The sequence below is a fragment of the Vigna radiata genome, chromosome 4, assembly GCF_000741045.1.
Source record: "Vigna radiata var. radiata cultivar VC1973A chromosome 4, Vradiata_ver6, whole genome shotgun sequence".
In the NCBI taxonomy this organism is placed as follows: domain Eukaryota; kingdom Viridiplantae; phylum Streptophyta; class Magnoliopsida; order Fabales; family Fabaceae; genus Vigna; species Vigna radiata.
The window spans coordinates 20,648,829-20,672,092 of NC_028354.1; the positions used below are offsets into that span (position 1 = coordinate 20,648,829).

The 23,264-nt window shown below is 34.5% G+C and overlaps 2 protein-coding genes across 4 annotated transcripts; one reads left to right on the forward strand and one right to left on the reverse strand.

Moving 5' to 3' along the window:
- Window positions 1–425: 425 nt before the first annotated feature.
- LOC106758746 (transcription initiation factor TFIID subunit 10) lies at window positions 426–4,139 on the reverse strand. 2 transcript variants are annotated; one of them, XM_014641724.2, is made up of 7 exons: window positions 4,040–4,139; window positions 3,818–3,933; window positions 3,682–3,746; window positions 2,579–2,641; window positions 1,615–1,672; window positions 1,484–1,534; window positions 426–703 (listed from the first exon to the last, which is right to left on the reverse strand). In XM_014641724.2, the coding sequence occupies exons 2-7, from the start codon at window positions 3,908–3,910 to the stop codon at window positions 623–625; spliced, it is 411 nt and encodes a 136-aa protein (XP_014497210.1). In that variant the 5' UTR covers window positions 3,911–3,933; window positions 4,040–4,139; the 3' UTR covers window positions 426–622. The 2 variants fall into 2 exon arrangements, with proteins under 2 accessions (XP_014497210.1, XP_014497209.1); XM_014641723.2 differs by having other exon boundaries at window positions 4,050–4,070.
- Window positions 4,140–4,929: 790 nt separating this feature from the next.
- Window positions 4,930–21,499, forward strand: LOC106759150 (callose synthase 3-like). Of its 2 annotated transcripts, none has more exons than XM_014642157.2 (43): window positions 4,930–5,099; window positions 5,179–5,387; window positions 5,476–5,576; window positions 6,132–6,256; window positions 6,329–6,422; window positions 6,546–6,656; window positions 6,736–6,852; window positions 7,005–7,097; window positions 8,222–8,313; window positions 8,456–8,582; window positions 9,693–9,830; window positions 9,961–10,037; window positions 10,115–10,208; window positions 10,372–10,494; window positions 10,605–10,722; window positions 11,493–11,830; window positions 11,949–12,001; window positions 12,096–12,156; window positions 12,561–12,642; window positions 12,724–12,773; window positions 12,852–12,938; window positions 13,327–13,461; window positions 13,551–13,645; window positions 13,764–13,848; window positions 13,942–14,102; window positions 14,330–14,453; window positions 14,557–14,663; window positions 14,858–14,996; window positions 15,076–15,227; window positions 15,315–15,424; window positions 15,523–15,651; window positions 16,207–16,275; window positions 16,430–16,616; window positions 17,014–17,164; window positions 17,711–17,830; window positions 17,904–18,022; window positions 18,097–18,180; window positions 18,541–18,653; window positions 18,735–18,964; window positions 19,452–20,252; window positions 20,355–20,405; window positions 20,616–20,801; window positions 21,108–21,499. In XM_014642157.2, exons 2-43 carry the CDS (start codon window positions 5,189–5,191, stop codon window positions 21,354–21,356), a joined length of 5,877 nt encoding a protein of 1,958 aa, XP_014497643.1. In that variant the 5' UTR covers window positions 4,930–5,099; window positions 5,179–5,188; the 3' UTR covers window positions 21,357–21,499. The 2 variants fall into 2 exon arrangements, with proteins under 2 accessions (XP_014497643.1, XP_014497644.1); XM_014642158.2 differs by having other exon boundaries at window positions 4,930–5,094.
- Window positions 21,500–23,264: the final 1,765 nt, after the last annotated feature.

Genomic DNA, 23,264 nt, shown 5'->3' on the forward strand with positions numbered 1-23,264 from the left:
AAACATTTATCCCATAAACTCTGTCCACTATTGGTTATATGTGAATCCATGGAGAATAAAGGCTGAACAAACATTGAAACATGAATCAATGGCAAATTAAATCAGAGATCAATGACGCAGACTACTCACAAAAAAGTGTTTTATAGATGTGGTCACCATATATTATCTATGTATTCTTAAAAAAAAAAAAACATTAAAATTGAACCAGAATGAATATATAAAAACCTTCATGACTTTTCCAACGCATTATACCCATACCAATTGAAAATTGAGAACCAAAGTAAAACGTGATTAAGTTAAGTTCATTGCTAATAGAATACTTTAACAGTATACTGAAAGTAAAATGGGCATACCGCGCTATGACTTCAGTACACTGAACATAAAACTAGAGACACAGAACTAGCAACATATCAATAAATAGAATGTACTACATTAACAGTATACTGAAAGTAAAATGGGCATACCGCGCTATGACTTCAGTACACTGAACATAAAACTAGAGACACAGAACTAGCAACATATCAATAAATAGAATGTACTCAATTCAGCTATGGTATATAAATCAATACTTACTACACATAAAACTTTAGAAGCCGGAACACACAAATAAACAAGATAATACTCATTCTTCTCGAGTAGCAGGATCCATTCCAGTAGAAGGGCTGTCGGCAAAATATTCTTGATGCCTTAGATTCACGCCATACTGTTCATAAAAGATAATTAGTGGACTCAAAGTAAAGGAATATTAACATAGCAGCAAAATTAGCCAACATGAACGGTATATTATCTTCTTCTATCTCAACAAAACACATAATATTGATCTAAGAAGAAGCTTAAAAACATTTATTATACACTAATACACCACCGAAATGGGATGACGCGATTATTTGCAGTTTGTTTCTCTTGGCCCAGAGGGGAACGGGATCCGACAGCTGACCATGCTTACACATGGCATGTGTCTAAGACTGACTGCCCGCCCTAAACTCTTTGTGAAGAACCCCCAAAAATAAAGAAAATGATGAAACTAGGCCAGCTGGTCAGACATGGCAGAAAACATGGAATTAAAAGCCATTGAACGGATTTAAACCAATTAAGATAAGAAAGTAGTGAAATATGTCATTGGCAATGACGGTGTTCAATGCAGTGGAGATGATACTACTATTCTGTTCCCAATTATATTCTCTCAGAAGATGTGTAAATTGTCATAATTGGGTTAAGACCTTCAGCGCACTATTGAATATTAACCAAAATCACCATTTTCTATAAACTTACAAAAGAGCAAAAAAAGATCGAGATAAGCTAGCAAAGTAAAGGTTTAAAAGATGAGTGATGGGCTATCACAGACTTGCATGGAAGAGGGTGAATTATTCATATATATAGTCAGGAGTGGAGAGTAGATATTACATAGTGAGAGTAAACATCCATAATACACTAATGCATTGCAATGACCCTACAATGAAGAGAAATAGCAAACTACTCTTACCTCACGCAATGCTTTCGATAGGTCTTCCATGGTCAAAACTAAACGTTTATCCTGTTATACATGATGAAATGTGAGTACTGCTCATACACATAATGAACGTATAGAGAAAATCAGTTATATGCTGTCAAAACCTTTTGCTGCTTGTCCCTTTTGTCTTTTGGAATTGTTGCTTGTCTTGCTTTACAGTGCCTACAGTTAACATCTAGTCAACTCATCATCCAGTATAGACACATAAAAGAAAGACAAGGCAACTAAATGACTAATAACAATGCACTTATAACTTAGCAAAGAACAAAACTCATGGATGATTAAAAAGGGAAGAAATTTGTGGGATTCTACGTTGGTAAAACTAAGAAAATCAATAACACTTGGACCAAAGCAAATATTAAAAAACAAGTTGGCCACTTATATTTCTATTAAGACATTAACACTTATTATCTAAACTATAGGACAGTAAGACTCTGCAGACATACGTGAGTAGAGAGTGACATGAAATCAAATGAAATAAAATATAACCAACACGAAAAAAGATCTAAGTTGATATAGAATATTTTATATCATCTATTCAACTTTACTTAAGATGATGAGTTTAAAAAAGAATGTACGTTGTTTACAATAAAAGTGCAGTATTTCCTAAATGGATAATACCAAAAGTTGCTATCCCAAGGGGCCAAAAGTTTGTCAACAGCCTTAATATTAAGCTTTTGGTTCACATTTGTCCTCTCATTGTAGACTCTACATTTATGGATATTTACATAAGCAGGGATAAAATCACACAAAAACTTAAGTGCAATAGTGCAAATAGTTCCATTGAAATGCATGTGTATATGCATTTGCTATATAATACCCATACACACTCATTAGAAAAACTAGAATTCAGACACACTCCTAAGCTCCTCTGGCAAGCATGAACTAACATTTGCAAAAATTTCAATACTTTTAGGAAACCAGAAATCAACTTCAATAGAAGAATATGTCTAAAGGTAACTAACACAGGAATTGTTAGTTGTGATGGCGTAATTCAAGGTTAAAAATAAATCAAATAAAAGCTAGAAGGTAAAGATTCAACCAAAAACACAAGTAAAATAAACATACTGAAGTGCATCTCCTGCAACTTCAGCAACAAACTTTTGAGTGGCAACAGCTACCAATCTAGTCCTGAAAAAATGATGAGTGTTTCAAGTCAAGGTCACAGCATATGAACAAGAAATGCAAGGGTCAGGAATCCAATAAATCAGTCAGCAACAGTCAACCAAAATGCCAAAGTTTTGAAAACCAATTTAGTTTACAATAAGCACATATTATCCACTGTGTTGGGGGTCTAAAACAACAATGCACAACAAGAAATACAAAATCAAGCAAGTAAGAGTGAAAAGAAAAATAAAATAGCTAGCATATTTCATCATTTTCCCACTTAAATTGATTAACAGTGGGTACTCATTGCCAATATAATGACTGCACCATGTTAAACAATCCCAATGAAAGAGTGAGACACGTTAAAAATAAATAAATACAAGAGTTGTGATTTGCACAAAAACCATGAAAGAAATATAAACTATTAATCTTGTATCTTTGTTTGTTAATCCCCTTGTATCTAAATACCTTAAAAACTCTAAAATAACAGCTGCAAGGGCAGAGGGACACAGCAGAGATGGGTCCATGACATCCATGACATATTTGGGTTCCTAATATGGTATTTTTTATTTCCTTCTAGAGATCGGTTCTGCCTTTTATTTTTTTTACAGAAAATATCGACAAGCTATCATAATATGAAACCACTGTAGCCGTCAACATTATGCAAATGCATGGTTATTTTCAATTGAGACCCTATTAAGTTTTCTTGGTTTATTAAATACTCAATATTTTCATTATGTTTTTTCTATTTAACTAACTGTATTGAGTGTTATCTTTTCTTGTTATCTTGATCACTTGTATCTAGGGTTAAGAGATATAAATATAAAACAATATCATGATTAGGGTTAAACTACAAAGACAATGGGACACAATAATTAAATAGAGACTCAACTTAAGAATACCTAAATCTATTAGGAAATTCAACCATAATTAAGCCAAAAATAAATAGATGTCTCAATAACTGTCACAAAAAGACAAGAGAAACCAAGCAGAAACGATAGTAATCAATAATCTGTTTCCTCAAAGAAGAAAATAGAAAAATGGAGATAAGAGGAGGAACCCACAATCGAACGTCAGGACACTGAAAACCGCTCTTGGCCAAGTAATGCTCCACCAATTCATCAGGTATCTAAACAAAGGGAACAATGATTAAATTGTGCAGGATGGGAAATTAGAAGAACAGAGATAAAGGAAAGTTACAGTGGGAGTGTAATCCATCAAAGACGCAAGGAAATCGGAGAGAGCAGTGTCATCGTCGCCTCTTCCATCACTCGATTGCGGGTTCTGATTCATCCTTCTTTCTTACCGATCAATCCCTATTCAAAAAAAGCTTCATAATTTATAACAACAAACACATTTGGTTCAATAAATTAACAGCGACGCATCAAACAAACACAGAATGGAGCGCTTCCCAATTCAAACCTCAACTCACTATCTTCTTCGGCTCCTCTTCTTCTCTCTCTTCTTATATAGCAGAGCCTTACACGAAAAAACTCACAATTTTTTGTTATATGCACCCCCTTTTTCTCTTATTTAAAAAAACTAGACGCTTTTCACAATTTTAAAAACATATTTTTTAAACATTAAATTGATTAAGTGTATATGAAAAGTATTTTTTAATTTATATTTTCCTAACAGAATACATTGTATGAGAAAATGAAAGAAGATATCTCGTAATGATATCTATCATTTTGTTTGCACATTAATTGAGAGGATGAAGTTTTCGCTTAAAATTTAAACTCATTAATCAGAAGTTAAATTAAAAATATTTGATATTTGAGTCACTTTAAAAATAACTTACTAAAGAACAAACTTTTCAAACTATACAACTTTTTATTTTATTACCCATATCTACTCATACACACAATATTAACTGTTTATTTATTTTTTTACTCAGCATTAGCCTTTTATTTTTATTTAAAATCAATTTACTCAAGAAGATGTATAAAATTTATTTTAATCATATAATTAAATCTCCTCCATTTTTGACTTAACTTTTGGAGTTGCTTATTCAAAATTGAGTGTAACACAAAAAAACTACCGAAGAAGCTATACTGCATTGCAAAGGTATGTTTTGGAGTAAGATGACGTGATTATATTATTTTATGGGTGGAAGAATATAAGGTTAATTTGTTAAGTGTATTTTGGAATCTTTGTCTTTCATGAGTACTAATCCATATGAAAGTTGAGAATAAAAAAATAAGATGTGGTGAAAAGAAAAGAAAAGAAAAGAAGAGAAAAGAAAATAATATCTATTTGTTTGGCAGTGCAGCACAGCGAAGCATATGTCCGCAACTAGCAATAGTAACTTCTTTCTCTTTTTCATACAAATTTCATTTCTCACTCACTCTAACTCTCACTCTCACTCACCTTTTCCTTAGCTTCGAAGCACCTTAGCTTCCACACTCAGTCTCTGTGCTAGGGTTTCCTTCTCCCATTCCTAATCAGAATCCGAATCTCAGCTTTCCTTTTTCTCTGTTCGGTACTTTTCTCTTCTATCATTCGCCTTTATGCTTCTGCATCTTTACTCATTATCACCATTTTCTTCTTTGTCTACACAGTGTGTTCGGAATGTCGGCTTCCAGAGGAGGGGCGGGGCCGTCGTCCGAGGCACCGCCACAGAGGCGGATCATACGGACGCAGACAGCCGGGACCTTGGGAGAGTCGGTCATTGACAGTGAGGTTGTGCCTTCCTCTCTAGTCGAAATTGCTCCCATTCTTCGTGTCGCTAACGAAGTTGAAAAGACTCATCCCAGGGTTGCATATCTCTGTATGTTTCTTTCTTCACTTTCCACTTCCCACTTTCATCATCCTTCCTTCTATTTCTGCATCAATTTCATGCTGATCTTGCATTGCAGGCCGCTTTTACGCTTTTGAGAAAGCTCATAGGCTGGATCCCAACTCAAGCGGTCGTGGTGTTCGGCAATTCAAGACTGCACTTCTTCAACGCCTTGAAAGAGTAACTAATCATTCTCCTATTTCCTTTCTTTCCACCTCTGCTGCATACACTCTTCCCCACTTGATCTTCTCCAATATACCCTTAAATATTTTGGATAACCTGAAGAAATGGATCTTGTACAAATGCACTGTGCTTGTGTACGTGTCTGTCATTTGCTGTTATTGTTAATAAAGTATGGAAATAATCTATGAACTGTGAAAATTCTTTAGTTCAGAGTGGAATATGGTCATCATTGATGGTGCTCATTTCTTTATTATCTGTGGGACCTTAGAATCAAGTTTATCAGCACTAGTTGAAAGTTCTGTATTGACTCTACCGCACTTAGGCTGCGGTGTTTTACACTTACCTTGTATATGTTGAAGTTTTAATGCTTTCTATCCACTTAAAAGATGACACCAGTACAAATACAAGCTGTTAAAGTCTCCAGAACGAATTATGTATGAGTAGAAAGAGTTGTTGCCTAGTATGAAATTTTATGATCCTGTGTTAGTTTAAATGATTTCATTTTGAGTCTCTCTATGTTTTATTTTGGGCATTTTGTTCCATAATTGTTAGGAAAATGATCCAACTCTGAAAGGAAGGGTTAAGAAAAGTGATGCTCGAGAGATGCAAAGTTTTTATCAGCATTACTACAAAAAATATATCCAAGCTTTACAAAATGCTGCCGATAAAGCTGACCGGTAAATTCTCTAGATGATTTCCTATTGACATGTTATCCTGCTATTGCGTGACTAATAGTTTGTCTCTTTCAGTGCGCAGCTCACCAAGGCATATAACACGGCTAATGTTCTTTTTGAGGTTTTGAAGGCTGTTAACATGACACAATCTATGGAAGTTGACCGTGAGGTTATTTTCTGTGGCACCCTAGATGTCATTTCCCTATTGGGGTCCCCTTCTTCCTAGGATTTTACAGGATTGTACATCACTAGTATGCATGATTGATTTAGATTGCCATTGCCATTGTTACAGATTTTGGAGACCCAAGATAAAGTTGCTGAGAAAACTGAGATCTTAGTTCCTTACAATATTCTTCCTCTTGATCCCGATAGTGCTAACCAGGCTATAATGAGATTTCCCGAGGTATGAAATTCAGTTCCACACATTGTAATTCTGATCATTTTACTTAGAGTGAAACATACTTATTTATTTATCTTTATAGATCCAAGCTGCTGTGTATGCTCTTCGGAACACTAGGGGTCTTCCATGGCCCAAGGACTACAAGAAAAAAAAGGATGAAGACATTTTGGATTGGCTTGGGTCAATGTTTGGATTTCAGGTATAACACAATCAGAAACTGAGGTTTTTATCTATTTTAATGTTGTACTTTTTATTTTTTAAACAAAACTTTGACATCTTCATTACTATGTAATTGAATTGAACTTCTTTGCCTCCTCTTGGTTTTAATATACAGTTTTATACATACTGCAGAAACACAATGTTGCGAATCAGAGAGAGCATTTGATCTTACTACTGGCTAATGTTCACATAAGACAATTTCCAAAGCCTGATCAGCAACCAAAGGTCAGTTTTAAATTAAACTTATGGATAGTTTCAGTTTTCATTTCCATAGAAAACCCAGTTTATATTTTTTTAATATAAGAAGAAAAGTTTAACAGAAAAAAACACATGTTTTGTTTGTTGATCATGAGGCAAAGACACTATACCGTATAAGTCCTTTCTTCTGCAATATCTTCCAAGCATTTTTCTATTTTATTTCCCTTTTAATCTTGTAAGGCTGCTTCTGTCTGTTGGGCTCAGTTTAATACATAAAATTTGAATGCTCTTTGAACTTGTATGTTTAGAGCGTAGGGGATGCATGGTATATTTAATGTTTTCTAGTTTTAGTGTAAGTGGGCATGGTGATTTCTTTTGTTGATACGATACTGTGCAACCTATTCTTTCTTTCTTCATGCTACAAAGCCTCTGCCTTATTACTGTATTTCTTTTATCATGGGTCAAAGGTCCTGCACATTTCATAAACATTCCATTTTGAATCTCTGATGGCAATCTATCTTCATCTGTGAATTATGAACAAAAAAAACTAGGCAGCATTTGACTTGTTTTCTTTTTATGTTGATAACTTTCCTGTTAGAATTAAAGGAAAAGTCGTCCTTGTTTTCATTGTTTCTTGTTTCTATGATACCGGGAAGGAAATGGTGAAAACTAGGGAGCTGTTGAGTTTGAGAAATTAGAGCATTATTTCGTTTCCACGTACTATTTACTACTTAAATACAAAAAGGAACCTTATTTTACTTTGGGTTCTTGCTTTTGAAGATTTGTACTGTAAATGGTGAAAAACGTGCTCCCTATTTATTTTATCTTGTTTCCTCCACATCTTAGTACAAATTTTTGAAATCAGGAAACAAGGTGAAAACACGGTAACATATTTGTAATTATTTGTGAAAACAGGAAACAGGCCCTAAATTTTGTTGCTTTAACTCCCCCATTTGGAAATCCTTGATAAGAGGCAACAAAGTGAAGATAAGGTGATATTTTGTTAATTGTTAGTGAAAACACATCTAGAAAAATTGAAGAAAATAAAACAGACACCATTTAATATTTTTTTACCTACTTATCATCAGTATAAATGTAATACTGTAATTTGTATTCTATCCACTTGTGACTAGTTTGCTTTGTTTGATTAGTTGGATGAACGTGCCCTCACAGAAGTGATGAAGAAACTTTTCAAGAATTACAAAAAATGGTGCAAGTATTTGGGTCGGAAAAGTAGCCTTTGGTGAGTGTTTTTGCTTTATGTTAAGTGATGATAAATATTATACCGTGTCTTGCTGACTAGCAGCTCTTAACTTTGCTTATCTACAATGAAAATGTAAAAATTTTAAGTTCTCCTTGTAACATCTTGTGGATGCATTTGGCAGGTTACCTACTATACAACAAGAAGTACAGCAACGTAAACTACTATATATGGGACTGTATCTTCTAATATGGGGTGAAGCTGCCAACCTACGATTCATGCCAGAATGCCTTTGTTATATATATCACCATGTATGCATTGTAACTTGAATAGATTTGTGATGATTATCTATTTTTCCCAGCATGTTTGGGTTGTTTCCCAATGTTTTGTATTTTTAGGGATGTTTTGATGCATTTGCAATGAAAAGCTAATTTGTATATACAATGACGTGTGAATTCATTATCAAGCATATTGATCCCTACATATATCTGTGTGTGCCTGTTCTTGGTTCTGTAGATTTTACGTAGGAACAAAAATAACAAATACATTCTGCTGACTTGTGTTTTGTTTCTGGTCACTCGCTGACATTGTGTTTATGTATCATAGCCTAACTGGTTGATTTGGTCTCTATTCTGTTTACCGTCACATCATTCATCATAATCTTTAGAGGTCACTATTTAGTATAGTATTGTTGGGTGTTGTCTGCCTTGTGCTGTTGTCTAAGATAACTTGGTATCATGTTTTTTTCACGATATGTAGTTCAAATTATAGTAGCCCAATGGAATGACACTCTGTAAACCAGAGTCTCCTAAAATTAAAATGATAATGATCTATAGGGTACTTGTTTGATTTTTACTACATTAAATTGTCATGGTTGTATATCCATGTCTAATCTTAAATAAAGATTTTTAAGTTGTATGAAGTCCATGAACAAGTTTTTTGAGTTACACGTGTTAACCTAGTGTTTGATGTCTGGCTATGTTTGGGATCTGTATTCTCGGATTTGTTTATTTCTTCTCTAAGAAAATTATATTAAATTTGTAAAGGATAGTTATTGTAAGAAATAGAAGAAACACAAAGTGAACTTGTAAGAACTAATGAGATTCAACCTTTGAATGTGATGCTGTTTTAATGTCTTTCTGTGGCTGTTTGTATTGAAACATGTAGTTATAATATATAGACGCTTTTATCATGTTGTCATTTTGTTGTTTTTTACCCTGGTGTTGCATAATCTTATTTTCATTACTGTTTAGCAGGCCATGTGCATGTGTGTGTATATTCTCCCCTATGGTTTTGGGATTTACTCACGTTGTCACCTTTGCTTTGCCTTGTTTGTTGTCAATGAATGAGACTTTGATGGTAATTTGCTACTTTTTGTGAATATTGACATGAATTGGTTCTTTTCAATATGGTTCCTGTAGATGGCTTTTGAATTGTATGGTATGCTTGCTGGTAATGTCAGTCCAATGACTGGAGAGAATGTGAAGCCAGCTTATGGAGGTGAAGAAGAAGCTTTTTTAAGGAAAGTAGTCACTCCTATCTACGATGTGATTGCTAAGGTTTGTCTTGCATTGATTGCAGTCTGCTTGTCCTTCTTTCATTTTGTTTTTGTGGCTGTCAGATCCATATAAACTTATCTTCATTCATTTTTCACATTGATGAATAAATTGATATTTCCTTGGTCAAAAGGAAGCTGCACGCAGCAAAAAGGGAAGGTCAAAGCATTCACAGTGGAGGAACTATGACGATTTAAATGAATATTTTTGGTAAGGTTAATGTTACTTTTTCTCTGTATTGACTGTCATACCTGTCAATGATTTAATTTTTAACAACATACTTGTAGGTCTGCTGATTGTTTTCGGTTAGGTTGGCCAATGCGTGCTGATGCTGATTTCTTTTGCCTGCCTTCTGAAAAGTTGTTTTTTGATAAATCTAATGTAAGCATTGTAACTTTAGACTCTGTCCTGATTATATAAGGTTCTTCTGATGCTTCTATATACGCAATAAATGAAATTATGCATTTGCGATGTTTTGAATGTTTGTAGCTATATGTTATATTTACCGCTGTATCTTAAGTCTTGCTGTAACTTGTATGTACAGGATGACAAACCACCTAGCAGAGACAGATGGGTTGGGAAAGTGAATTTTGTTGAGATAAGATCATTTTGGCATATTTTCAGGAGTTTCGACCGAATGTGGAGTTTTTTCATTCTGTGTTTACAGGTTTTAAATATTCTTTGCATTTTGTTGCTCTCCAACCTTGTCAGTTATTTTTTCCCTTCAATGCTTTGCAGAATAGAGTCTATCTCTGAAAATGGATAATTTTTTTCTAGGCTATGATTATTGTTGCTTGGAATGGATCTGGTGATCCAAGTGTGATCTTTAGAGGTGACGTGTTCAAGAAGGTGTTGAGTGTGTTTATAACAGCAGCTATATTGAAGTTTGGGCAAGGTAGGCAAAAGTCAATTAGTTGCATTTACATTCAATTTCCAATTATGGATCCGATGCCTTGCATATCTCATCACGTATAGTTTTCCTAGCAAGTTGAGACAATTCAGCTTGAAAGCCATTTTGGGCTTCTTTGGTTGTATATTGAAAACCATCTTATTTAAGTTGGCTAGATTTTGATAGAATTAATTTTGAACTGCTGAGCACTTGAACGTAGTTTAGCTATGCCCAAGTTAATCTCAATTATTGATTGTATATTGGTTGTGCTGCTGTAAGAGGAACTGCTTTTATGTGGTAGCCAAATGGGCGCTGTGACTTTGAAATGGTCCATCTTTCCCTATATTCATTGTGTGCGGTCTTGTTTTAATTTTTTGATCTTTATCACTCAATAATATCCTGTTCCTGTATAACTACTCGAGAGTGTTTTGGAATATTCATTTACTTATGTTATAGTTTCAACATTTCTTTGTTAAATAAATGACCTACTTGTGTAAGAACTTTGGCTAATTGAAGGTAGTGTTCAAGATGCCTGACCAAAATTCATTGTGGGGAGCTATTAGCATACCTTGTTTCCTTGGCTGAGCAATTTATATAAAATATCAAGATTGGGTTTGTCTTGAAAATGAAAACGAGTTGGGGGAGGTCAATATCTATGTCAATTGTTTTTTTTTTTCTCTTCTTGCTGAGAATGTATCAAAGGAGTGAGTAGGAATGCTTTGTTATTTCATAAAGTGTTGTTACTCACGTTAATCTTTTCTCCCCCACTATGGCAGCTGTTCTAGATGTGATCCTGAGTTGGAAAGCACAGTGGAGTATGTCGCTGTATGTGAAGTTAAGATACGTTCTAAAAGTTGTTTCAGCTGCAGCATGGGTGATTGTTCTGTCAGTTACTTATGCATATACTTGGGATAATCCTCCTGGGTTTGCTCAGACCATTAAAAGTTGGTTTGGAAGTGGTGGTTCAAGTGCTCCTTCATTGTTTATTTTAGCTGTTGTTGTTTACCTGTCACCGAATATGCTTGCTGCAATATTCTTTCTGATCCCTTTTATTCGTCGTCATCTTGAGAGATCAAACTATAGGGTTGTGATGCTAATGTTATGGTGGTCACAGGTAGGCCATAATCCATTTTTTTTCACTATATTTTTTGTTTCTAAGAACTATTGTGTCATTGCTTTTGGGATATTAGTTTTGTAATAACTTGGTGTTTCTAATGCTTTATAATTGCCAGCCTCGTTTGTATGTTGGTAGGGGAATGCACGAGAGCGCCTTTTCGCTTTTCAAGTAAGTTTAAGTTGAATAGTTTCTGTTATATGTGAATGGTACAATTCAAAATGCCTAGCATATGATATTAATTTATCAACGTTTTTTATGTCAGGTACACAATGTTTTGGGTGCTTCTCATAATTACAAAGTTGGCTTTTAGTTACTATATCGAGGTTATTCATTTTCATCTTTTATCTCTTAGTATAAGCTATCATGTCTTTCAGTTGTCGTTATAAGTCATTTGAATTTGCATATTTAGCTTCAAAATTTCACAAAATGATGGTTAGAAAATATAGTCAATTCTTTTTTGGGTTTTTGGTCTCATTATTTCAACAATTATTGAATTCTAATTTTGTATTTTTTGTGAATGACGTTTAGTTGGGATTTTAGCTGCATGTTCTGTAATAATCAATGAATTTTACTTGTTCTTACCCTGTGCTTTTCTTTTTTTTTTTCTTTTCTTGTTTAGGAGGTTCTCTTATCCTCCAGCTTCAGATCTTTGACTTTTCTTCATAATGGACTTCTTCTTTTGTCAATTGTTTTACATGTTTTATAACCTTCTTCCATGTTTCCATAGATAAAACCTCTCGTGGGACCTACAAAAGCTATAATGAGTGTAAAAATCACAACTTTTCAGTGGCATGAATTCTTTCCTCATGGTTAGTAAGCATTTATGTTTGTACTTTCATTTTAGTTTATTTTTTCAGAGAAATTTTTTAAGTTATTTGTATGTTTTTCAGCAAGGAACAATATTGGTGTTGTCATTGCTCTTTGGTCTCCAATTATCCTGGTATGGGTTTATGATGTACTTCATTTATATTCTATTTTAAACATCAGTAGTATAGTTGTATAGTTTCTTTTTTGTCAGGTATACTTCATGGATACCCAAATTTGGTATGCCATATTCTCAACATTATTTGGTGGTATTTATGGTGCTTTCCGTCGGCTTGGGGAGGTTAGTATATTGTTTAAACTGCTATTGTCACTTAGATTGTGGGTTGTTTTGGATAATTAATTTTTTTATGTTAATTCATTTTTGTCTTTTTTGATATACTTGGGTGGGAAATCTATCTTGAAGGTATTGTTGGTCCATTACTTATATCTGGAAACGGCTGGATCTGAATGACTACCAACTAACTTTTAGTTGCTCTTAATTGAGTCCATTGACTCTAAACNCTTAATTATGGGATTGAACCTTTTTCTTTTTGATTAATTACAGAGCTACGACTATCCAGTAGTTGTAGGCTTTTTTATGCACTGAGCAGTAGTTCTTGAATATAATATCTATTTCTCTTCAGTAATAATTATTGTGCATTACTGCTTATCCTGTATCCTGATATCAGATACGGACACTAGGAATGCTAAGGTCTCGTTTTGAATCATTGCCTGGTGCCTTCAATGCCAGTTTGATTCCGGAAGAAACAAGTGAGCCAAAGAAAAAAGGACTAAAGGCCACTTTGTCCCGCAGATTTCCCAATGTTAGTTGTTTTGCTTTTATCATCACTTAATTTAGCTTTCAGGTTAAATGACATAACTTTGCATTACAATACTTGATCGATTGATGCAGATCTCATCTAACAAGGGGAAGGAGGCTGCAAGATTTGCACAACTTTGGAACCAAATAATTACTAGTTTCAGGGAAGAAGATCTTATTAGTGATAGGTAATGTGAGGGATACTTAATATGTTTGTAGTTCTTGATCTAATTTATCCGTTGATCAATCAATGAAGAGCTGTATTTTTTCAAAAGGATATGTGTTAATGTGGTTATGTTTTTTTAGGGAAATGAACCTTTTGCTTGTACCATATTGGGCTGATACTCAGTTGGATCTTATACAATGGCCCCCCTTTCTACTTGCTAGCAAGGTTTGTTTTTCTTTTTCACTTTGATAGACTTTGCTACTATCATTTCCATGTCCAATCATTTAGTAATTGCGATTGTGGTCATGTGCCTTTCAGATCCCAATTGCACTAGATATGGCTAAGGACAGCAATGGAAAGGATAGAGAGCTAAAGAAAAGAATTGGGGCTGACAACTACATGTCTTGTGCTGTCCGTGAGTGCTATGCTTCATTTAAGAGCATTATTAAGCTATTGGTTCAAGGGGAACGGGAGACAGCGTAAGTAGTTGTACTTTGTGAATTTATTTATTTCTAGGAAATTGTCAGCTTTATCACCTCTGTTGATGTATATTTTGAAGTCTTAACTGAAATCTGAAAGGTTCTTTGTCTATCTAATTTTGAGCTTTATAACTTTGTGGATGTATTTTTTCAAGTTCAACCTCACTTCTGAAAGGTGGTGTCCATCTATTTTTTGTTTATAACTTAGTTGGTGTTGCTCATTTCAGGGTTATAGAGTACATGTTCAATGAAGTGGATAAAAATATAGAATCCGATAAACTTATTGTTGAATTCAGAATGAGTGCACTTCCTAACCTCTATAAACAGTTTGTTCAGCTAATAAACTATTTGGTAATATTTCAGAACTATTTCATGCAAATTTTGTACATTTTGTTTCTCTATGACAATTTAGTATGTTTGTCAAAATCTTACCAAGTTATTTGAATTATTGCAGCTGGATAATGATCCAAAAGATAGGGACCAAGTTGTGATTCTATTCCAGGACATGCTGGAGGTTGTGACGAGAGATATAATGATGGAGGAGCAGGATCAGATTTTCAGGTAATGTACACATAGATTGTTGTCTCTGCTATCTTGTTTCTCATTGTTCATTTAGAAAATGTACACATTTCAAGCTTTTAATTTTCATGTATTTGATGCACATGTTGGCTTTCAAACTCAACCAAACACGTGCCATATCTTTTAGTTGCACCCTTTTCCCTCCCCTGATTATGATAATAACCATATTGTTTCAGTTTGGTGGATTCAACCCATGGTGGTACAGGACATGAGGGGATGCTTCACCTTGAGCCTGAGCCCCATCACCAATTGTTTGCATCTGTAGGAGCTATCAAGTTTCCAATTGAACCAGTTACTGCAGCTTGGACAGAGAAGGTTTGTTACTAATTAAATTATTCTGCTAAAAGTTTAAATGAAGTGCTTTCTTAATGACATNTTTACCCATTTTGGGTAGATTAAACGACTTAACTTGCTGCTTACGACAAAAGAATCTGCCATGGATGTACCATCTAACTTAGAAGCAAGAAGGCGTATTTCTTTCTTCTCAAATTCATTGTTTATGGACATGCCTATGGCACCAAAAGTTCGCAACATGCTTTCATTCTCGTAAGGAATCTTTTAGTCCCAAATCCTTTGCAATGCTTTATTGTTGTAATTTATTGTTAATTTAGTTATTGTGGATTTTGGTTATAGGGTTTTGACACCATACTATACAGAAGAAGTTCTATTTTCCTTACAAGATTTGGATTCACCTAATGAGGATGGTGTTTCAATACTGTTCTACTTGCAAAAGATTTTTCCTGGTTTGCCAATACTCCCATATCTCTTTTGTTCCATAAATATAAAAATTTCTGAGTATATCCAATGTATTTTTTATACCTTTTTGGTTATCAATGCACAGATGAGTGGAACAATTTTCTTGAGCGTGTGAAGTCTACTGAGGAGGATATTAAAGGGAGTGAATCTGACGAGTTAGTAGAAGAACTTCGGCTTTGGGCATCATATAGAGGGCAAACATTGACCAGAACTGGTTCCCTCTCTCTCTTTCATCCCTCCCCTGTGCACTCATGATTTCAAGTGCTTAGTGTTAAATAATTTTCATTCATCATGAATACCTAGTTCTCTTCATTAATGATTAAATAGGATCACAGTTGCAAAATTACAACACCAAATTAATGAGACAATATTCATGGTACAAACCTCTTGAAGTCATTGTTCTTCAGGTTGCCTTTGAGTCTTGTTCTATGCTGTTTACAATTATTCACCTTGGAATGGTCTGTCCTTGTGTAACTTTCAATTATAAGATAAGATGTTCCTACTCAAGTCTTTTCTGTCTGTCCCAAAGACATTATTTATAAAGTGAAGAGAGGGGGACCTACCCTTTCACATACACCATGGCCAATTCATGTCTCGTTATTATATCGAAACCTGTGTACTGAATAAATCAGTGGAAGATTAACACTTAAGAGATACAAATCTTTAATACTAGCATATTTTNTATTTACTTATGTGCACACGTAATAGCCTCCTAGAAGAATGTAACATATCATTGCAATTGACTTATATAAAATTCTAATTAATGCAGTAAGAGGCATGATGTATTACAGAAAGGCTCTGGAACTGCAGGCTTTTCTTGATATGGCGAAAGATGAAGGTAATGCTCCTTCTTTTGGGAATGATTAAGTGAAATTTCTTTATTTATATGTACTGTGGTTGCCACTCAGTTAATTATTTATTCAAATATACAGCTTTAAGGTTTTTTTACTTTTTCTTTTGATTTGTGTGGCTGAATTGTTACCAATGGGCAGATTTGATGGAAGGTTATAAAGCCATAGAAAACTCAGATGACAATTCAAGGGGGGAAAGGTCATTGTGGACACAATGTCAAGCAGTAGCTGATATGAAATTCACATACGTGGTATCATGTCAACAATATGGCATTGACAAGCGGTCTGGTTCTCCCCGTGCACAGGACATATTAAGGCTTATGACAAGGTAAAAAATGGAGTTTCAGTAATTTTAAGTTTCTTTCTTACTTAAAAGTAGAAGCTCTGTACAAAAGTTTTGAAGTATGTAAGAGAACAAAAAAGCTTCTATTGTTAGTTTTGGGAGCTTTTCCTTTTTTTATTGCATTTCCCCAAGACCAATACCCATGAACATACTAGCCAAGACCTTTTAAGTTAGTAGTAGCTTAAAACCTAAACATTCATAAAATTACTGAAATATTAACTTCAACTTTAGCTATATAGTAATTTTTAATATTTAAAACCGGTGCAAGAATCAGTACAATGCATGGGCTAAAATAGCTTCCTCATTAATGATCCTTTTGGCTGAGGAGAGAAATATAAAGTAAACAAGAAGGGTGTTTAATTGATATGTTTGCATTTGGCAGGTATCCGTCTCTTCGAGTTGCCTATATTGATGAGGTAGAGGAACCTGTCAAAGACAGTAAGAAAAAGATCAACAAGGTTTATTACTCATGCTTGGTTAAGGCTATGCCGAAATCAAATAGTGCTTCAGAGCCTGAGCTGAATCTGGACCAGGTATTTGGATTTTGATGAACGTGTTACTTATTTTTTCCCTGCTAGTAATGTTTTTGTTTTGATTGGAGAAGTTCTACTAGAAGACATTTTTGGAAATTCCAGCTAGATGGGCGGCAGGAGTTCCTCTAGTACGAGGAAACATTCATACAGAAAGTGAATGTAAAAACTAGAGTTGTAGCAATGTTGCACAATTCCTCTGTATTTCAAACATAAAATCTTTGGTTTTGAGCAAATTACGAAAGTTTATTGATAATCTTTTTATGCCATGACACGTGTTGGTTGAAGAAGGAAAAGGATGACACATGTTTCTGTTTATATTATTCAGGACAGGAAGAAACGATGATGGCCCCTTTTTCTTCTGATATACACAAACAGTGGAATAAAATTGAATACGCCCTTCCATAAATAGGCAATTATTGTTTTATTTAATTTTAAAAAAAATGGCGAGCCATTTCTATATAACTAAATGCAATTATTAACCTTGACTATTTTCTAAACTATCATTCACATTTTTAGTAATATACTTTGTTTGATTGTTTCAATCAGATTATATATAAAATAAAGCTTCCTGGACCAGCAATTTTGGGTGAGGGCAAGCCTGAAAATCAGAATCATGCCATAATTTTCACACGTGGAGAGGGCTTGCAAACAATAGATATGAATCAGGTATGATTATCATATATGTGCTCATAATCGTGAGGTCTCTTAAGGCCATGTGATTGAGTTGCACGTTTTATAGGATAACTACATGGAAGAAGCTTTGAAAATGAGAAATTTGCTGCAAGAGTTTCTTAAAAAGCATGATGGTGTTCGGTTTCCTAGTATCCTTGGACTTAGGGAGCATATTTTTACTGGAAGGTAAATCTGTATTGGTCTATTTGCAACTATACAATTTTTTTGTCTTTCTAACTAGTGTCTGGTTCTGGTTCCAGTGTTTCTTCCCTCGCATGGTTCATGTCAAATCAGGAGACAAGTTTTGTGACAATTGGTCAGAGATTGTTGGCTAATCCTTTGAAGTAAGTTGTTCTGTTCTACAGTCTCTTTTTTCTTTTAGAATTTTGGAATAAATGCACTTCCACTTTTTCATGACAGAATTGCTAACTTCCTAGAGAGTGAGTTCTTAAACATAAATAGAAAAGGAACGTTGAATGTCTGAAATTGGTAGATAGATTTTGTTAGATAATTGACATTTGGTCTTTGTCAATAGGGTGGAGAATAACAAATCACTCTCATTTTGGTTTAAGGCATTACTCTTGACTGCTTTTGGTCTACTAATTAATACATTGGATTTCTGCAGGAAGTTAAGCTATTACTCTCTTGGGAGTACTTAAAAATAAATAGAAGTGTCTAAACTGATTTTCTCTCTACTTATGTAGGGTTCGTTTCCATTATGGTCACCCTGATGTCTTTGATAGACTTTTTCACCTCACAAGAGGGGGTGTGTGTAAAGCCTCCAAGGTTATCAATCTAAGCGAAGATATTTTTGCTGGTATTGTGTCTTCCAATTGCTCATTGTTTACTTTTGTTTGATTGAATGCTTTTTTTATTGGACTTTTTCTGTTACTATTAGGCTTCAACTCTACACTACGTGAAGGAAATGTCACTCACCATGAGTACATACAAGTAGGGAAGGGAAGAGATGTGGGTCTCAATCAGATTTCTATGTTTGAAGCAAAAATAGCTAATGGCAATGGGGAGCAAACACTAAGTCGAGATGTATATAGACTTGGGCACCGTTTCGACTTCTTCAGAATGTTGTCTTGTTACTTCACCACAGTTGGATTTTATTTCAGCACCCTTGTACGTTATCACAAAATTACCTTTTCACTTGCATATTATGTAGATTATTATTATTGTTGAAAATCCCACATTGACTAGTATGTAAGGATGAATTTGATTTAAAGTTCACTTATATAGTCTATCACTTAAGATGTCTTCTCTGTGCGGGAGAGGGTATTGGAGATTCTATACTAACTAAAATATGACCAAATTTAGTATATAAGAGAATGCAAATCTCACTTTATAAGTTGTTTTTGTGATATTGAATTAGATTTAAATTTACTTTTTAAAAATTATTATTATTATTTCAACTTGCAAGATCCTTGTTGGAATCCAAAGAGATTGAAAAGTGGCAGTTGTGGGGGTTGAACTGCTTACCCAACTTGGGCCCCCTAATTTAGGTTTGGGGAGGAGGGGTACATTTTTGATAAAATGAGCTAAATGGTCAAATTTTTGAAGTTTTTATACCATGGAATTTTGAAAATTTCCCCTCTTCATTTTTATGCAGATAACTGTTCTCACTGTGTATATATTCCTCTATGGTCGCCTTTATCTTGTTCTTAGTGGGCTTGAAGAAGGTCTAAGTACTCAAAAAGCCATTCGAGACAATAAGCCTCTTCAAGTGGCTCTTGCTTCTCAGTCATTTGTTCAGATTGGGGTTTTGATGGCCCTGCCCATGTTGATGGAAATCGGTTTGGAGAGGGGCTTCCGAACTGCTCTCAGCGAGTTCATATTAATGCAACTGCAGCTGGCCCCAGTATTCTTTACATTTTCTCTTGGGACAAAAACTCATTATTTTGGAAGAACGTTGCTGCATGGAGGTGCTAAATATAGACCAACTGGTCGGGGATTTGTGGTTTTCCATGCTAAATTTGCTGACAACTACAGACTTTACTCTCGTAGCCACTTCGTCAAGGGTATTGAGCTCATGATACTGCTTATTGTGTATCAAATTTTTGGTCATTCTTACAGAAGTGCTGTTGCATATATCTTGATTACTGCATCAATGTGGTTTATGGTGGGTACCTGGCTGTTTGCTCCTTTCTTGTTCAATCCTTCTGGGTTTGAATGGCAAAAGATTGTCGATGATTGGACTGATTGGAATAAATGGATTAGTAATCGAGGGGGTATAGGTGTTCTACCTGAAAAAAGTTGGGAATCTTGGTGGGAAGAGGAACAGGAGCATCTCCAATATTCAGGAATTCGGGGAATCATAGTAGAGATACTGTTATCATTGCGATTTTTTATCTACCAATATGGTCTGGTATATCACTTGAATATTACGAAGAAAGGCCAAAAAAGTTTTCTGGTAATTCTTAACCTACGCTGTTATCTTTTCCTGCATTTTTATCTCAGTGATTATAATGTGGTAAGCTTAATGGAACTATCGATACCTTTCATTGGCATACAGGTCTATGGCATTTCGTGGTTGGTGATATTTGTAATATTATTTGTAATGAAGGTTAGTAACAAGCTATGGGAGTATCTTTTATGGGCATGTTTAATGTATTTCTATGCTTACATTCTGTTGTCTAACCGGTGCCATTGCTCATTAAATTGACAAACAATATTGAATCGCACTAATGCCCTTGTTCTTTTCTCTTTCCTGAAAAGAAAATGCAATTTCTATGGTCTGACACATTTGGGTATTCTGTTTTTCTTGTTGTCTCAGACGGTATCTGTTGGGAGGCGTAAATTTAGTGCAAACTTTCAACTTGTCTTCCGACTAATCAAGGGACTGATATTCCTCACTTTTGTCTCGATTCTAGTCATTTTGATTGCCCTTCCGCATATGACAGTGCAGGACATTGTTGTTTGCATTCTTGCTTTCATGCCAACTGGTTGGGGAATGCTGCAGGTGAATTTCTCTTTCCACTGCTAACCTACTAAATGAAAATTCCTGTGGAACTACCAGCCCTACCAGGAGGGGTTCATCCCGGATCACATTATCTATCTATATTTGGAAATTTTCTGAACGTGGGCCGAAGACTGATTTTTTTTTACATGAACTCATGTTGACATTCGATTTTGAAAATGATAGATGAAGAATTAAGGAAATATTGGTGTATATAATTTGTTTTAGTATAGTGTGTTTCAGTTGCATTATATATGTTGCCTTCGACTTGTTTGTGGTTTTTATTTTTCTGTGGTTTTTATTTTGCAGATTGCTCAAGCATTAAAACCTTTAGTACGGCGGGCTGGGTTTTGGGGTTCAGTGAAAACTCTTGCTCGAGGTTATGAGATTGTGATGGGTTTGCTTTTGTTCACTCCTGTTGCTTTTCTGGCTTGGTTTCCTTTTGTTTCAGAATTTCAAACCCGTATGCTGTTCAACCAAGCATTCAGCAGAGGTTTGCAAATTTCTCGTATTCTTGGTGGGCAAAGAAAGGAGCGCTCTTCTCGCAACAAGGAATAGTTCTTAACTACGATAGCTTAATATTCGTTGGTTGCGCTACTAGCTGCACCAAGATATTCTGTATCAATTGTAATTAGTTGTAACTATGAAACATACATATTCTACTCTTCAATTTCATTACAACGTTAAATTATCATGATCAATTATTCAAGTTATCAAGTCTTTCACCTACAAAATCGAAATGATCGATCGAACTTCCTTGTGTGAGAGAGGGAGAAGGAATGGTTGAGAGGAGATATGATTTATTAATTTCAATTCTTTTGTAATTGAAAATATTATAGAAGTGGGATATGTATGTTCAGGTGACGAAAATGGTTAATCCCGTTGTCTTTGAATCCTTCATGAAGCGTTGAAAGTGTCAACCTGAGAAATCGAAGAACTAGTGTTTTACCGCGTCTTTGCAAATCTTAACCTTCGTTGTCGACAGGGAGAGTAATTTCGTAGGCTTTATAAAGATCATTATAACTAATCGTCACCCCCTTAACTCATCTTTTTGTCCCTTAGCAACTAAATTAAGAGTAGCATATTACTCATTACTTGGATCCAGTGTAAAATCATAAACTAAATGCATTCTTGTTAATGTACTTCGCTTCAATTTCACTTTCATCTTTCACACTGAAGACCACAGATTTGGGGCTTTTGTTGCCATTTTAAAATTACAAAATCATATATAAAACTTCATAATGTATTTTAATCGTGATTCCTATTCCTCTGATCAGTTTAGCATTCAAGTATGATATAATAGCGGAAGAGTTGAAACAACTTGCATTACTCAGTAAAAAAATTCCTTAGCATATAACCCTTTTCATTTAACACTTAAGTATACATATGCATATAAAAAAATTACCCTTATTTGTCCATATAAAATGGAAAATACACCATCGATTAAAAAGTTATTTTATCCAATGAAAAGAGAGACAGATATTTAAAAAATTAAGTTACACTAAGATTTCATAAAATTACAAAAATACTTTTCTTTATTTACTTTTAACATAACTTTCCTTATATAGTTATTTATAATATTTTTCAAACAATTAAGGAGCTTAATGTAACAAATAAAAGATGTCAATATAATTTAAACCATTGCAAAAAACAAAGTATAGACATTTTTCAAGTAAGCTACGATCGTCACGTTATTGCAGCTGGAATAAGTCTGTTGTCCAGTGAACTTAGACAAGCTCATGCAAGAACCAAAACATACTAAAATATATTTTATTTTAGAAAGATTATTTCCTATATGGTGTGTATTTCAAACACTTTGTTAACACAATGATTTTCCTCTTTTCGTGAACACTAAGGATTTTGTCTTTAGATAGTAGAAGACAATTGTTGGGAGACGACTGAGCCGTACTTTGTTGGTGTGTCATGTTTCTTGTGAGACTGATGTTTCCCATTGGAAAGATAAAAGCAGTTTGGTGGGACCGGAAAAATGTGGCAGTCCAATTGGAGATAGTGCTCAAGTTATTTGTTAATATTATGAAAGAATATGATGACGAGATTCCAAGGCAACAAAAAGGCCAGCATTGGTAAAAGGAAAGACAATGTCTACCGTTCTTGAATTGAAACATTCAAATGTCAGATACTCAAAACTCTTCTCATTCTCTCATTTGTCGCCTTTCACTTGTCCGCTGGACTCGTGTTGCCAAATGTTGTTCTTTCTTACGTTGTTTTTAATAAATCAACTTGTTTGAACTCTTAATGTCCATGTATATATATATATATATATATATATATATATATATATATATATATATATATATATATTTCATATTCATGGCCTTTCACCAGTCAACATCTCTGTCATTCTCCTTAATTTGTTCGTATTCGTTCATATTTGTCTATTCTTTTGAACTTTGTATGCATAGCCGGTTTTAATATGACAAGAACCAATGGTGTTAGGCTCATTCG

Excerpts from the sequence above, each read along its gene's own strand:
- LOC106758746 (XM_014641724.2), bottom strand. The coding sequence starts at position 3,910 with ATGAATCAGAACCCGCAATCGAGTGATGGAAGAGGCGACGATGACACT. Across the intron at positions 2,642-3,681 it reads CAGTGTCCTGACGTTCGATT|GACTAGATTGGTAGCTGTTG; the intron begins GTGGGTTCCTCC and ends TCATTTTTTCAG. Across the intron at positions 704-1,483 it reads TATCGAAAGCATTGCGTGAG|TATGGCGTGAATCTAAGGCA; the intron begins GTAAGAGTAGTT and ends TTTTATGAACAG.
- LOC106759150 (XM_014642157.2), top strand. The coding sequence starts at position 5,189 with ATGTCGGCTTCCAGAGGAGGGGCGGGGCCGTCGTCCGAGGCACCGCCA. Across the intron at positions 9,831-9,960 it reads TCTACGATGTGATTGCTAAG|GAAGCTGCACGCAGCAAAAA; the intron begins GTTTGTCTTGCA and ends CTTGGTCAAAAG. Across the intron at positions 14,103-14,329 it reads CAAGGGGAACGGGAGACAGC|GGTTATAGAGTACATGTTCA; the intron begins GTAAGTAGTTGT and ends TGCTCATTTCAG.